Genomic DNA, 14,364 nt, shown 5'->3' with positions numbered 1-14,364 from the left:
TGCATCGGCGAATGCGCACCTGGAGCTGGCGTTGGCTGTGGAGCGTGTTGATGAACAAAGTGATGCGTTGGTTGTGGGGGGATGGGCGTATGAGAGCCGTTTGCACGAGCGAACCCAGTTGGCATCTGAGGTGTGTTTGGTCTTTTCTTGATCTTGATTGCCGTTTTGTCTGGAGAATCGTCAGGAGAATGTGCGTGTTGGGCCATCGTGGCAGGCGTAGGTGGAGCGGGAGACGGTTGGGGGGGCGTTGACATGTACTGGTGGCCGGGTATTTGAGTGGGGGCACCTTGGGCCGTCTTCGCATGTCGAGTATTGTTTACAGCATCCAGTAGACGATAGCTGAATTTATAAAGCAATTAATACAAGACCTGCAGTAAAACAAATTTAGGATACCTTGGGACATGATTTCTGCTCAGTCGCGGTGTCAAAAATGCCATTATCTTTGCTCTTCGAATCTTTTCCGTTTCATCTTCTTCAGGCTCCAATACAACTGCTTTCCGCTTGAGCGAAATGGGGACTGTGGGCGTGGATACCCTCAACACATGATTTGCTATACGTGTTAGATGTGGATCTGGATCGAGACACAGGGGTGGTGAAGTGGCTAACTGGTGGTACGTGAGAAGGGATTGCAGAAGACGATGAGAACTGCACATGCCAGAAGCTTGGCTTCAATTTCCAACGCATCCTTATCCGTCCACTTATTACCGTGACGTTTGTTCATCGCACATATGTCTGCCCAAAGGGTTTCCGAATTTGGATGGAGAATGACGCGAGTCCTATCTGGTTTATCGGGTGTAGGCTCCTTGCTACGCTGTGGACGATAGTCCAGTAGCTCCACAACCATACAGCCTGGAATTTGTGAGTCTCAAAGGTTGTGCCACCGTATTGCACTATAGACACACCATCGTAGAACGGAACATTGGCAGAGTCAAACAGCTCCAGAAAGTCGACGGGTATTCGGTGTGCCTGTATGTCGTCTAGGAGCGACTAATTCGGAGAGTCAGACGGCAACAACGAAGTGAATAAGTGGGTAGTCGGACCGCAATTTGGTTGTGGTAGAGAAACTTTGAGCCATTGTTCAGGACCCAATACTCGGGGTGTAAGTGGATAGTGAACGATGGGGGCTGTGATTCCGTCTTATCTAACAGTTCTTCGACATAGCGCGTCCGGTTGTAGCTGGCCATCTGACCATGAATGCTGTCGTCGTCGGACACAGTATTGAGCTCGGACTTCAGAATGATAGTGCTGACTAATAGCTGTACAAAGTGGCTCACGTGCACCAATATTGGACATCATGGACACCCAGCTGCGTGAGGTTGGTCTGCCAATGTCTCCTCACAGTGCCCATTCAATAACCACCCCAGCTCATCGCTTTTTTGCGAGACAGAAACCCTCAAGTCAGGCAAATTGCTTTGTCAAATCTTCTGCCTCAAACCCTGAAGGGTTCACCTCATCGAGACATTTTTTTTGGAGGGGTTTCAGCTGGGGGCTTACAAAAGGCAAAAGAAAGTGATATCATTCGGGATATCAAACTTCTTTGTCGGGATCAGCTGGTTAGTTTCTTGTATGTGTTCAATCGAAAGTTGAGCTTACCTCACTGCAGAATGTCGCTCATGATGCTTTCCGAGCCCTGATCAATCTCTCGGACTCTCCGTTGCTGCTTACACCGTTATCGGAACCGTCGTTCTTGAGCTTTATTGTCTCGTACATTATAGTGTGTTTGACATGCTTCTCCTTGAAAGAATTGAATTCACTGATCAACAAACATAGGAACCTCAGTCGATTCTTGCAGATCTCGCGTCGATGCTGCTTTCAAATCTCACAGCATCATCGGGCGCATGCTCTGTTTTGCTGACTCTCAAAATATCCGTTATTCCTCTTGCAAACAACATCTTGTATCCGACAGAATCAAGATGTGGATCATGTCCAGCCCCCGTTCCATATCCACAGGGTGAACCTCAACAAGTCATGGCCCTTCCCCTCTTACTGGATGCTTTCGTTGACGGAGCTACTGTTGGGGAATCTGAAGATCTGTCGAAACGAAAGCGGAAAGGAGAGCTTCATTTTCTTGCTAGCGTTTTTGCGAATATGAGTATGGTATGAAATTCCATCTCATTTCACCATGATATACTTATCCTACACTCTTTCAGTCACCTACGGGCCGCAATTTTTTTCTCTCCCCGCAACCTACCAACGTCCTCAAACCCGAAACCGATCTAGAGTACGCCCTCGCAAAACTTGTGCCCTTCACCGAGCACAAAAACACCATTCGCAGAGGTGGCGTCGCATCTACGATCAAGTACGTGTAACAGCAGTCTAGCTTCATCCGGTCTCATCCTTCTCCATCAAAGGAACTGCTCCTTCCACGCAGCAGGCCACAAAGCAATCCTCAGCCCTGAATCCGCCCTAGTCTCCGTCCCCCCTTCCAAGCTCCAGTCACGTGGAATCGACGCCCTTCCCTACTTGTTGCTCCCTCTAGCCGGACCCGAAGAATTCGAACTCGACGTTCGTATCCACTTTTTACCTTTGTGTTCTTACTTACCTCAACTCCAAGGACAGGACCAAGAAAAGCTCCTCGAACCACTCCAATTCCTACCGCCCACGAAAACTCGCGAGTCCGATCCCACTATCCGGCTCACACACGTAGAGACCCTCCTCTTGCTATGCCACACTCGCTGGGGACGTGATTACCTCCGTCAACACGGCGTCTATGAGATCGTGCGTGCAGCGCATATGGCAGAGACGGTCGACAAGGTGCCCACTCTTTCTTGACTTTTTTCTATTATGTATTAAAGACAGTGAACAGATCTCTGAACATATTGAGAGGCTTGTGCAGCTTATCCATGGCGACGAACCTAAGATCGCCGAGGCAGAGGAGTTGGATGAGTTGGATCAGACGGATGTGGCTTCGCCCCCAGCACCTTCAGCTTCAGTGGATGAGGACAATGAAGATTTCAAGATTGAGGAGATTTAAGGTGAAGTAAAGGATGTCTGACTAGAAATTGATGCATTGTTATCTTTATGTGCTTCTCAATCCCTCCATGGTGATTGCGTCGACGACCTCATATATTTAAGTCAGAAGCTTTAGATGGCGGCAAACATTTATGCTCTCTCCAAGCTTTGTTGAAAATATTGTTGAGATTTACGATCCCGTGACTTGGACCTTTACCTACTTCCTTTCATACCCCAAACACCAGCGAAACATACTCTCTTCATCAGATGCCAACAGTACCTGCGAGTCGACTCTTGTTGCATTTCCTCGCCTTCCCTGCATGATGTGTTCTTGCCAACGTGCTCTCTGCGATTCGTCTTGGATAATTTTGGCTCCTCCGATGTTTCTCCCAAATCCGAGTCAAGTCCCTATAAATTTCGGACTACTCAGAGTACTGCGCTCGATTTTTGTTCGGATTGACCCGTGGAGATGAAGCGGGAACGATGTCTTCGGGTCACGGAAGCAACTGTCGACATCTTGTAATGATTCGAACTGGGCTGTACGGTGGCTCAGAGTTTGCAACAATTCTCCCACCAGTTGGAGAGCCCTCAGGCATCACTATAAATAACTCAAACCACTACTAGTTCGCATGTCGACTCCATTACCCCCTTCTGCTTTTGAAGCGGTCGTCCTCACATGGGCAGAGCCCGCTCCCCCACGCCAACCAACTCCGACCGAAAACCCACCCGAGTAGGGCCATTCTTCCCACTCCGTACATCGTCGACTGAATCCCTCTTTCCAGGTATGAAACAGCCCAGCTACCAACGGAGACGATCACGTATTCCTTTTCTCCGAGCTCTCTGAATTCCATGATTCTCGTTCCATCCCCTCACGCGCAAGATACTCGACCTCGATATCATATAACCGTGAACGTTAACTGCTTCATGCCGTTGTCCCACATCACGACCGTTCGGCGCGGAGCCAACGAATTTGGCGAGTTCGTAGGCGATTTTGAGTGAGTTTTTCTCTTCATATGAGACTTGTTGGCTAGTTTGTTCACTATAAGCGCAGAATGGGAATCATTGACAGGGCAGACAGCATTTGTGTTCGTGGTAACGAGCTTCCACTATCATCTGTTGTTAATAAGGATGGTTCTCGCAGAACAGTTTGTCGAAATCTTCGTTAGGCCTGCTGTTGGAGTGCTAATCAATACCCTGATGCAGGCGAGTTGGATCTGGTCACCCAATGGGCGTGCTGCGAATAGAAGAGCGGTCCTTGTGTGGAGCGCTGCAACGAACCCCTACACAGTGCGTTCATAATAACTCAAGCAGTGTAATGAGCCCTCATCCCTCGTCTAGTGTCGTCTGACCGCCCCAGGAAGCACCATCATAGCTAAATTTTACCCTGTAGTGGCTATGCGAAAACGGAATGAACCAGCGCCCCTCGCCCAGCTAGAAGTTTTTCCATCAGGGCAAAAGCACTTCGATGACATACTTTTGTCACTTCTTGTCGTTGAGCGAAAACGTCTCACTCCGAGTTCGGGTGATTTTAAACATTTGTTCAGCCGCTGATTCATAGCGACCCCCAGACCATTTGAACGGTCGCAAACTACATAGCTGCCTCATAGCCAACGTACTATGCTGTTTAACACTACAGTTTGTATGGCGTCTGTAAGACGGTTATATAGTTAATATGCACAATAAGTACTTAGAATGCTGGATAAATTTGACCGCACGATTTGCCGGGGATGAGACACATACCATGATTTTTTTGGCTTATCTTCAAGGATCATGCGTCCACCTTTTCACAAGGCCGGAAACTGCCATTAGACGTCTAGATAAATTATGATTCATGAATATCGGTATAGAGATACAAAATGCAAATGTTTGACAAATGTTGTTGGTCTAAGATGCCAAAATAGTGAGACAGATATCTATCAACTACAGCAACAAAAAAAAAGGTCGTGAATAAACGTATAGGACGAACCAGATGGAAGCAAGAAGCAAGAGAGCGAGAAGCAAAGGCCTATTTCCACAGCCAGGGGAGGGGGGTATGGTAGGCGTATTGGTTGGAACACGGGGACGCGTTAGACTCAATAACGACATGGTTAATGGGGCCGTGTTACGCTCGGTGAGAAGCTGGTGAAGTTGGTGAGAACGCGTATCACTCAGCGTCGGTGGGAGGGAGCATGATACCACGCTTGGTGGGTACGAAAAGCCACGTGAAGCAGCTGAGAATCCTGAAGCCAACGCCAATTCCCAGCGTTCCGGCGGTACCAATTTTCTGTACTATGGCGCGGCCGACGAAGGCACCGGTGAATAGAGAGGCTGCAGCGATAAGTCGGTGATCTCGCGTCGTCACGCGTTGTCGGAGACGAAAGAGGCGTGGGTCAGACATGAGCTCCACCCAGATAGTTGTGAGTACGACTGTAACGGTTGTTAGCAATAGCATGGAGAGATAGGAAGAAAAAAATCAATACATACTGGTAGTTCCGAAATGAGTATTTAGTCTTTTCCCCAAGATACCTTGAACACCCAGACTAGCACTCATGAATGCGAGACCAACGAACGTCTCCACGCTTATCCACGCCGGATCGTCTCTAGCGTTCGATATACTCGGTTGGCCGCTCTTCCAAAAAATGATAGCAGCAGCCATGGTAAGCATAGCCTGGATGAAGGTGCCGCCGATGAGCCATATACGCTTGTGGGCACCCACACGGTCGCCAATGCGCCCTATGAACGCGCCTGCGTTGAAGGAGATTAGCGAGGTTAGTGCTTGTTGATCGGCTCTGTGGAACCAAGTGTCTCGGGACCCCGAAGGTCCGTTGAAGAGACGCGCTAGGGCGATAGCAAGCTGGAGGGGAGAAAGCGTGGGTCGTGTGATAAGCGGAGGAGGTGATGAGAAGATACCTGGACAAAGTTACCCGTTTGGAAACCGCACCAAACGAAAATTGCCGAGAAGGAGATGACATCTCTGTGGATGCATTGTGAGCAGGAGCATTGCATAAAATGTAGAAGTCAAGACGCACAGATAGCCAGTCATAAAACAGTATAAAGCCAACTGGCCTGTCGTCTGCGTCGTGTCTATATCTTCGTTCAAATACCTCCACCAAGAAGCCGCAGTATTGGGCCCCGCACGCTCAACATCGTCCTTCGCAGCAACGCTCCACGAATTGGCGGATTCCGCGTCAACTGTCGACGTTGATAAGGATAAGTCATCATAATGTTGCTCTTGCGTTGGGACAGCCAGATTAATCTTCTGGTCTGCCATTTGACGAGGGAAAAGGCAGCGCAGAGAGGCCTATTAAGCGGGGAGAAAAATCCTGTGAGGGGCGCCATAGTAAAACAAGCCTTTTGTAGGTTTGAAGAAAGTTTTTTTCGGTCAGAGATCATATCCGGGCGAGTACATGCCCAAGTTACCCGACGCGACTCCGTTAAAATTTATTGGCTGAATGTGAAATTTTTGTAGTTCTCCTACAAATTATGCTTATAAACGGTCTAGAATCAACCACTTTCTGTATCATTCGATATTCCAATATACAAATTGAATTCTGTGATGATGGTCATAAACACGAATCGAGTGGGTATAAGTAGGCGACAAACCATTGCTCTGCGTGGACGGTGAATCTACGCGGTATGTACGCTGCATCCAACGTCAACGGAACACAGTTGATATCAGAGTCTATTATCACGCGGAGGGATTGGAATCGTTCAAGTCGGGCGTGTGCGTGATGACACGTGGATCGTGAAAATAGTTAGCCGCGTCTCGATTCCCGACTCAATAGAATTCCATTCTAGCCTTTGCTCGACTTGAGCAGTAGGGAAGTTGGTGAGTCTAATATTTGGAACGCCCCTTGTGAGGCGGTGAGGAGAGGAGGGGGTAAGGAGCGACATGGTCGATGGTTCAGACAAGTTCCGACAGTGACACAAACGCGTCTGGCCCAGTCGGGTTTGAGAGGAAGGGCTAGGAAGGGGGAAGTTTGTCGATGTTGACTTGACCAGGAAAAGGGGTTTCCAGTTCCGGTAGAGACTAGGGTTGGACTAGGGCTTGCGCGCGTGGATGGTGGCGCCAAATTTGTATCGTTTGTGGTGTAGGTACACGACAAATAGTACAGCTCTAGTAGTATCGCATTCTGCAGACTCTCTAGTGCATGGGCTCCAGGAATTCCGCTGAGCAGTTGGTCGACAATGAGGCTCTCTTTGTCCATGACGGTCGTTTGGTCAATCGGAATTGTTGCCAGATTGTAAACCATAGTGAACTGTGAAGGTGATGAGCTGAAAATGCTGGACCAATCCGGGAGTCCCGGACCGGCCTGTATCACTTGAACCACCTCACCCCGATACAAAACCGACACGAGTGGCAGGCGCATCGATGGTATCGTCCAAATGTTCTTGTTCTTGCTGGTTCTATCGTTTCAAATTACATTGCTGGCAAAGAGCGGGCTAGGCAGCCTACAGGGTAGTCACATCTATGATCTGTGCCACTGAGGATCACAAAACACTTCAGATATCTGTCTCGGGGTCAACCAAGCAACCTGTTTGAAGTTGGAATTCAAGGACGACATTCACTGCACGCGCAACTTACCAAAATCCTATGTCAATGCGCTGCTAATCAGCTATAATTTACTCACTGGCAGGACGTCCAACTTCGACGAGGAAGCCAGTGAAGTTCACGCTCGCAAGCGGCTGAGCGCTGGATGTTGATATCATACAGCTCTGTAGCTCTGTCTAGTTACTTACTGGGCACGATCTAGTTTGAACATCTGGCACTTTATGGATGGCCGTTTTCTTGAGACTTGCAATTGGCTGAAGCTCGTGCTCCCGAAAAGGAAATTCTGATATTTTTAGACCTGCCTTCCTTTTTCCAACTCTGCTCCATATCCTACATTCCGCGCGACGATTTTGGTCTGTTTTCGCCCGAACCGTATGTTTTCAGAATCTTGCAATGCTTTCAAGACGTAGCTCCAGTTTAACGACCTCGCTGTTACGAAAACGCTCGAGTTTTCTGCTCAAGCTAAAAGGCGACAAATCTCTCGACAAGCCAAGCTTGTTCCCATCCCCTCGAGTTCCCACAGAGATTTTAGACGTTATTATCGAGTTTTTCATTGAATCTATGGCAGACTCGAAGTTCTGCGCGCCATATGCTTACATTGTTGCCTTGACTCTGGTGTCGACCGATTTTCGACAACTTGCTCTGCGACACTACTTTCGACACCTTATGCTTCTCAGTCGGCGACACTGGGCTAGTCATTTTATCCTTCTAACCTCGGAGCACGATAAAAATCAATTACGAAGATGGTCGGGAGGTTTCTCATGGGTTAAGTGCGTATATGCGTCCTTGTCATTCTTCAAAGCAGGTATTGAAGCGCATATATCAGGTCACTCTGCTCCTCCTCTACCATCCTCTCCTATCAACCTGAACGCCTTGGCCGATTATCTCACCTGAACACACTATCCATCGATTTCGGCCGCGAAGGCTTGGTGACGCAGGACCCACGCGTGAAACAACTGCTGAATATTTTTGAAAGTTCCCCCAGTGCTTCCAGCTTAATCTCTTTGACTTTATCGAGTCTCCCCGCTATTGACGTCTTGTTGCTGCGACTTATCGCGAAAGTCTTCGGGTCACTGACTGATCTCTATCTCTCTTCGACGGAACGCCTAGAACTAACTTGCTGCAACGCCTGCTACGAAGAGAGTCTGAGCCGTACGGTTCATTCTCCCATCCCGGACGTCTACTTGACGCCGGAAAAACTTGCTGTACGTTCTCAAGTATTCGAAGTCGTACGCTGTAGCACTTCTGACACTGGCATTAGACTGAGTTTGCTTTAGCACTAACGCCTCTTCAGAAACTTACTCATCTCCACATTGGAATTTTTTTGTCGCCTGAAAAACTCCTTGAATCTCACTCGGACCATTCTGAACTGGTTCCCGTCGCAGGATGGGGCTGGGACGTCATAGTTGACTGTAAAACATGCAAACGATTTGCCAGGGGAGTCCGAAACGACGAATTGGTTGTTAGCTCGACGATGGCACAATATCTAAAGTCTCTCAAAAGCATTGGGTGGAGTACGTGTTTCAGCCGAGCGGACGATTTAGAAAACCAGAAAACGAAGCCGGATCCGGAGGAGGAGAGAGATGATGAAGAGGCGAGGGAAGAAGATTGTAGCCGCGAAAGCAGTCAAACATATCATGACGACTCTGACACAAATGTCGACGATTCCTATGGTGATTCGTCGGAAGACTCGGACTCGGACGAAGATATACGCTTTGATCGCTCTGGGTTCATGAAGACGACGATCCTGGTCTCCAGAGCCAACAAACGAATTAGAGTAACGAGGCTTTTGTAGCATGTTCGATGATTTTCAGCGCTTTGCCACTCGGAACGGAAATTATGTGCCACTTTCTATACCTTTTATTATTACCTAAATACATCACCTTGACGATGGAAGCCACCAAGATTGGCTGAATCCAGCGGCAAGGCTGAACAGATGCCATGTGGCGAGGCCACCAGTGTATAGTGTGCCTGCCGGAACAATGAAAAGTCGGGAGCACAAGTGGGGTGCATGACTGGCCACCGCCGTGCCACTATCCGATGTGGCCTGGACAGACCATATAAGATGGTGGGCTATCCAACATCGACTTCAACCAGCACCTTGTTGCTATTCCTCAACCTCGAGCTTGTGCCACTTGACGATCCTCTGATCCCAACGTTTTCCTGCATTCCCCGCATCCTACTATCCTCACTAGCACCATGACTGCATCTAGATCTGACGAGAAAACCGCCGAATTCGCTAGGCTCTTCAACCTATTCGAACGCCTTGCTTCTAGACGCGCCAGAACTGCGGACGCTGGCGCCGTCCTCGACGACGTTCGATCCCTTCCCGTTCCAGCGGACCTTGCTCCCGTATTCAAAAACCTTGCCACCATCGTTGGCACACGCGCGAGCACTCGAGATACATCATCCCACCCTGGTGGTCGTCCACGACGAAATACTGTCGCCGTTCCGAACAAGGACCTTGCCAACATGGACACGGACGACGACGACGAATGCGACGATGAAGCATCGCTCGCCAAATTTCCTTTGGGAAAGCAGTACCCATTTACGTTCAAGCTAATGCTGCACAAGTTATACCAGCTCGATGACTGGGCTAAGAAGGTGAAAGATGTTTTGGAGAGGTCACAGCTTGATTATAAGCCTCTGGCCGAGCAAGTAGAGCCGAAGAAGATTGATAACGATATGGAGGTGGTCGTCGAGAAAGATGGTCATGTGCACTTCCAACCTGGAGTCACCACTGGCGGCGGTCGAAGGGGAAGCCTTGCTGTTCGTCCTCGCAGCCATTCGACTGCTGGAGTTGGCAGACAGCCTGAACCAAAGTCACCACGGGGAGGAGAAGGGACGAATGGGGCCAGGGCTCTGAAGAAGCGCTGTGTGGGGCGAAGGAAGTCGATGACGGAGCAACTTGCTGCGGAGCCTGGCAGACTTGGTGGATGGATCTATGACGCGGCTGTTTCGTCGGTTGAAAGACAGCCAGTCGTCACCTTTGTTGCTCTACCACCGGCTCAAGAGACGCGCTCGAGATATCAGTCCTTGGAGGGAGGGAAAAAACCGAGGCCGATGAAGAGGAGGGTTAGTGCTGGAACACCTGGCGACTTTCTACCAAGAATGCCACTTCAGCCTCTCAATAACGCGGGAACTGCTTCGACAAGACGAAGAGCTTTGACCTTCTGCGATTTAAGCCATCAGTCGCAGCAAAAGCAGGCGAAACGCCCCTTCACGCCTTGAAGGATCGCGTACAACTGCAACTTTTTCTTTTTCATGTTTGGGACTTTGGGTTTCTGCGCGCCTCGAATCTGTTACTTGCATCAACAACTTGTACAATATTTAGCATTATCATTTCATATCACCGTTTCTCATTGCTGGCATAAAAAGTCGTCACAGGTCTCCGGACCCTCCGAAAGCGAAAAAGCCCCCAGATACTCCCAATCGTGATATCTGGGTCGCTAGTGAGCATTTCATGTCACAGAAACCCAATTATGTTACGTCGGGGACACACCACGCCACCAGAGACGGGCATCGTTGACGGCGACCTGTTCGTCGGAAGAAGAAGGGAAATCCGTGGTGAAATTTTTCAGACGACGAAGGGCTCAATGTGTGAACATTTGTTAAATGCGCATTGACCGTGTAACGCCATGGTAGACTTAGGTCGTTGATCTCCTACGAAAGGCAACCAAACCGTGGGAATGGATAGAGCGCCGTCAGTGATGTGGGGTAAAATGACTAGACGTGTGGGCGTGGATTGGAGTTGGGTCTGCCTGTCTTTGTCAAGTCAACGTCCGTTACTGTTGGCGAAGGCGGAGCCTGAATGCATTTTTTGATGCTCGGGAGGCTGGATCCAAATAGTCCTCATAAAATCCTGCGACAAATCCTTCTGCCTTGAACCCAAACTGGTTATACAAAAGCTAATGTGCCAGGATTTGTTAAACTACCGATGGCAAGCTGGGGAAGGCCGAACTTACCATTGCAGAACTATTCACAGAAACGTGCAGCGTGATGTCCTTTCCCGGGTTCAACGATATGAGGTGATACAGTACGGTCCTGTCGGCCAGGGTCAGTTCAAACGCAGCACATATAAAGGGCGCCAACCTTGCAATTTGGGCTTTATCCCAACCGGCCCTAACGGCAAGATATGTAATGTATGTTTCCCGCGGAGAGCTGAGAATAGCAACACCAACAACGAGTTTTTTGTAAGTCGCGATAACGGTCGACCTTTCTGGCCAGTAATCAAGGGAGTCCGTAACTGAGGTCCGACGGCACTTCTAAGCGAAAACGAAACTGACATTTAGAGTAAGTAGCTCACCATCAATGCCCGTCCAGAACACGCGTTCCAGGAGGTCATGAATCTGAGATAGCTGGGAGGCTTGGAGAGACGTGTAGATAATCGGGGCAACAGTTTCGATTGGCTGTTCCCTGTCAGCGCTGACCACGATCCAATGGAAAGGTTAGACACGTTCGGGTGTGACCGACATTGGTTGGTGCTTACTGGGCTAAGCTATAATGGGCACGAATGTCTGTCATCAGACTCATCCAAGGAGTGACGGTTTCCCAGTCGATGGCAATCACCCCCGGCGGCTCGCCTGCCCTGGTACCTTGCAAACGCGAGATGAAAGAGTTCTCGAAAGGTGTCGTATGAATTGAGTAAAGAGCATCCAGAACTTGGGGGTTTGCAGGAATAGGTGGGCGAGCGGGGTTCAGTGGCGTCAAAGGTGCCTCTAGAGCGTTGATGCGCTGGGGATTGAACTTGATTCGGCGCCTTTGCTTTTTCTGAACGTTAGACAGATTGCTTGTCCTTGTCAAAGGTACTTACTCGGTCTAGCTTGAGCTTGCGAAGCGCTATGGTGTCGAGGAGAGAAGATGGGCCTCCGAGGGGGCTTCGATCCACCACGGACGAAATTTCGGATCGTGTCAGTGGTCTGAGGACATTTCCCTACATTCATACGGTGAGCCAGAAGACACTTCCCCTCCCCAACAGAGCCTTACTAGTTGGTCTGTCTCAATTTCCTTTTCTTGAAACGTTGCTCGAGTATGAAGGTATTCGGGGAGCAGTTGTTCAATAACTTCGTCGAATGCAGCACCGCCTTCTCCTTCGGTTTCCACAAGCTCAAGAAGAGGAACCAGCGATATGCCTTTGGCAATGCCCACCTTCTTCTTTACTCGACCATCGTTTCTTTTCCTTCGTTTTCGAGGACGTTGTCGCAGCTACGATGTGTGTTGTGGGTGAGTAGTATTCAAAGCACAAAGAGTACAGTTGTAACCTCTCTTTTCTCGTCATATTCATCGTCGCCAGCGCTTGGCTCGTCATTTGAGCTCATAACTCTAGGGAAAAAACGAACAGAAGATCTGCGCAGGTCGTAATGAGCCGGAGCAAGACCAAGGTCGGACCATTTATATAAAGTTCACATTTATCTTTTTTGGCCTTTTTCAGCTTACTTACTCCCAATCACAATGCCCAGGAATCGACAGGCTACTTGACAGTCACCATAATGACCTGGATTTACCCTCGAGGATTAGTATACTCACACTAGGGTATAGCGATTGCGGGCCACGGCAAGCAAGCACCCTAGCAAGGTGAAAAGTCGTCAGTTGAAGCGTTCATGGCCGCTGGATGTCCAAAACCCATTCACTGTCACAACAGTCGGCAGTTTATGCCTTCCGTGGCTGTCCTGGGCAACCTCTCACCTGAGGCGAGATACCCGGTGTTCTCGAGGCGGAGTCCAGTGTCCGCTGAAGGTCGTAAATTACGGCAGACCTATCATTCTATGAGTCTGATCCTCGATTGAATCACATACCTCTCGTCGTTACGAAGGTTTTGTCAACGACGATGGTCGTTCAGCGGGGAAAAGACAGTAATGGTATCTGGAGCGCTGCAACGTTTGCAAGAACGAATTCGAAGGCTGGGAGCGTTAGCCTGAGTTTATAAGCGTGGAGAGGAGGCAAGCACCTTATCGCGTCCTCTTTTTCTATGATTTAACGATGTGGGTGCAGAGTTAACGAAGAGAGGGCCAGGCTTGGCGAGATCGCTTGAGGCGTTACCCTTGCCGATGGGCTCGAGAAGAGGATGGCCGTTTAGTTATCTTTCTTGAAAACGCCGTGGCAACTCTTCCAAACTGGAGCTTCACTCCCACCGTAGACGGTTGGGAACACACGTGAGCTATTTTCAGGTCAGAAGTAACGACTAATCTCATCATTCGTTGACTTTCAAGTCTAGGAACTTCTTTTACTGCTTGTGTTTCCACGTCTGTCTCAAACGCCGGAGATTGTTGAAGGGTGCAACTTGGGGAATTCCTGTGTCAGCAGCGATGTTCTTTTCAGATCAAATTTGAATAGCTTTAGAAGCTGGAGCCCTCCAAATGACTTTTTTGACAGTAGCACCGTTACACACATGAGTAAGTTTTACTCCATACTTCTCCTCCTTCAGCTCACTCATGAAGCGCAGAAGTCAACCCCAACGATACCACGAAACAGAGTGTTGAATGATCTTTGCTATACTTCCCTGACAGAACCTTAACTTTGTTATCATTGAACTCGTTGTTTGTCCGCGCATCGAGCGAATCGACCCCTCCATCGTCCACTGCATTGACGGATTCTGGGGGTCGCCTCATGTGGCTCTAAATCACAGCAGGTTGGTGGGGCCTTTCTGGGCCCCACTCGCCCGCTCCGGTCCAATCTACTCACAGCCAGGGTTCTCGTAGGATCGCTACCTCTCACCTCCCCACTATGATCAAGACTGCTATGGTCTTGATGCCCTTAAACACAAAAACAGAACCCTTGACGGCGCGCGGTCAACATGCAACTCTTGTTGTACCATCAACCTCTGGATCCCTTGCAAAGGCTATCTCAATGCTGTCTATTCGAAATGACTTCGTCAGAGTGCG

General features: G+C 49.2%; 8 protein-coding genes across 8 annotated transcripts; 5 read left to right on the top strand and 3 right to left on the bottom strand.

Moving 5' to 3' along the window:
* Positions 1-1,294: 1,294 nt before the first annotated feature.
* Positions 1,295-2,974, top strand: LACBIDRAFT_302889 (uncharacterized protein; the record flags this gene model as incomplete). Its single annotated transcript, XM_001883768.1, has 8 exons — positions 1,295-1,315; positions 1,365-1,553; positions 1,604-1,714; positions 1,771-2,097; positions 2,151-2,299; positions 2,352-2,505; positions 2,560-2,754; positions 2,807-2,974. 8 exons carry the CDS (start codon positions 1,295-1,297, stop codon positions 2,972-2,974), a joined length of 1,314 nt encoding a protein of 437 aa, XP_001883803.1.
* Positions 2,975-3,628: 654 nt separating this feature from the next.
* LACBIDRAFT_329602 (uncharacterized protein) lies at positions 3,629-4,655 on the top strand (the record flags this gene model as incomplete). Its single annotated transcript, XM_001883767.1, has 6 exons — positions 3,629-3,734; positions 3,938-3,947; positions 3,984-4,239; positions 4,291-4,474; positions 4,589-4,602; positions 4,644-4,655. The coding sequence occupies 6 exons, from the start codon at positions 3,629-3,631 to the stop codon at positions 4,653-4,655; spliced, it is 582 nt and encodes a 193-aa protein (XP_001883802.1).
* Positions 4,656-5,095: 440 nt separating this feature from the next.
* Positions 5,096-5,937, bottom strand: LACBIDRAFT_237036 (uncharacterized protein; the record flags this gene model as incomplete). The annotated part of the gene is made up of 3 exons (XM_001883647.1): positions 5,096-5,358; positions 5,416-5,785; positions 5,842-5,937. 3 exons carry the CDS (start codon positions 5,935-5,937, stop codon positions 5,096-5,098), a joined length of 729 nt encoding a protein of 242 aa, XP_001883682.1.
* A 788-nt stretch (positions 5,938-6,725) lies between these two features.
* LACBIDRAFT_329600 (uncharacterized protein) lies at positions 6,726-7,694 on the bottom strand (the record flags this gene model as incomplete). Its single annotated transcript, XM_001883646.1, has 5 exons — positions 6,726-7,328; positions 7,356-7,383; positions 7,517-7,523; positions 7,563-7,624; positions 7,672-7,694. The coding sequence occupies 5 exons, from the start codon at positions 7,692-7,694 to the stop codon at positions 6,726-6,728; spliced, it is 723 nt and encodes a 240-aa protein (XP_001883681.1).
* A 182-nt stretch (positions 7,695-7,876) lies between these two features.
* On the top strand, positions 7,877-9,278 carry LACBIDRAFT_302887 (uncharacterized protein; the record flags this gene model as incomplete). Its single annotated transcript, XM_001883766.1, has 3 exons — positions 7,877-8,253; positions 8,310-8,688; positions 8,745-9,278. The coding sequence occupies 3 exons, from the start codon at positions 7,877-7,879 to the stop codon at positions 9,276-9,278; spliced, it is 1,290 nt and encodes a 429-aa protein (XP_001883801.1).
* A 404-nt stretch (positions 9,279-9,682) lies between these two features.
* Positions 9,683-10,714, top strand: LACBIDRAFT_329598 (uncharacterized protein; the record flags this gene model as incomplete). Its single annotated transcript, XM_001883765.1, has 1 exon — positions 9,683-10,714. One exon carries the CDS (start codon positions 9,683-9,685, stop codon positions 10,712-10,714), a length of 1,032 nt encoding a protein of 343 aa, XP_001883800.1.
* Positions 10,715-11,268: 554 nt separating this feature from the next.
* LACBIDRAFT_302883 (uncharacterized protein) lies at positions 11,269-12,801 on the bottom strand (the record flags this gene model as incomplete). Its single annotated transcript, XM_001883645.1, has 7 exons — positions 11,269-11,391; positions 11,449-11,729; positions 11,790-11,899; positions 11,973-12,247; positions 12,297-12,416; positions 12,470-12,688; positions 12,745-12,801. 7 exons carry the CDS (start codon positions 12,799-12,801, stop codon positions 11,269-11,271), a joined length of 1,185 nt encoding a protein of 394 aa, XP_001883680.1.
* A 729-nt stretch (positions 12,802-13,530) lies between these two features.
* Positions 13,531-13,966, top strand: LACBIDRAFT_302882 (uncharacterized protein; the record flags this gene model as incomplete). Its single annotated transcript, XM_001883764.1, has 4 exons — positions 13,531-13,553; positions 13,620-13,635; positions 13,698-13,875; positions 13,926-13,966. The coding sequence occupies 4 exons, from the start codon at positions 13,531-13,533 to the stop codon at positions 13,964-13,966; spliced, it is 258 nt and encodes an 85-aa protein (XP_001883799.1).
* Between the last annotated feature and the right edge of the window lie 398 nt (positions 13,967-14,364).

This window comes from Laccaria bicolor, genomic scaffold, assembly GCF_000143565.1.
Source record: "Laccaria bicolor S238N-H82 LACBIscaffold_22 genomic scaffold, whole genome shotgun sequence".
NCBI lineage: Eukaryota > Fungi > Basidiomycota > Agaricomycetes > Agaricales > Hydnangiaceae > Laccaria > Laccaria bicolor.
The sequence above is the reverse complement of the archived record's forward strand: the minus strand, read 5'-3'. Positions and strand labels throughout refer to the sequence as shown.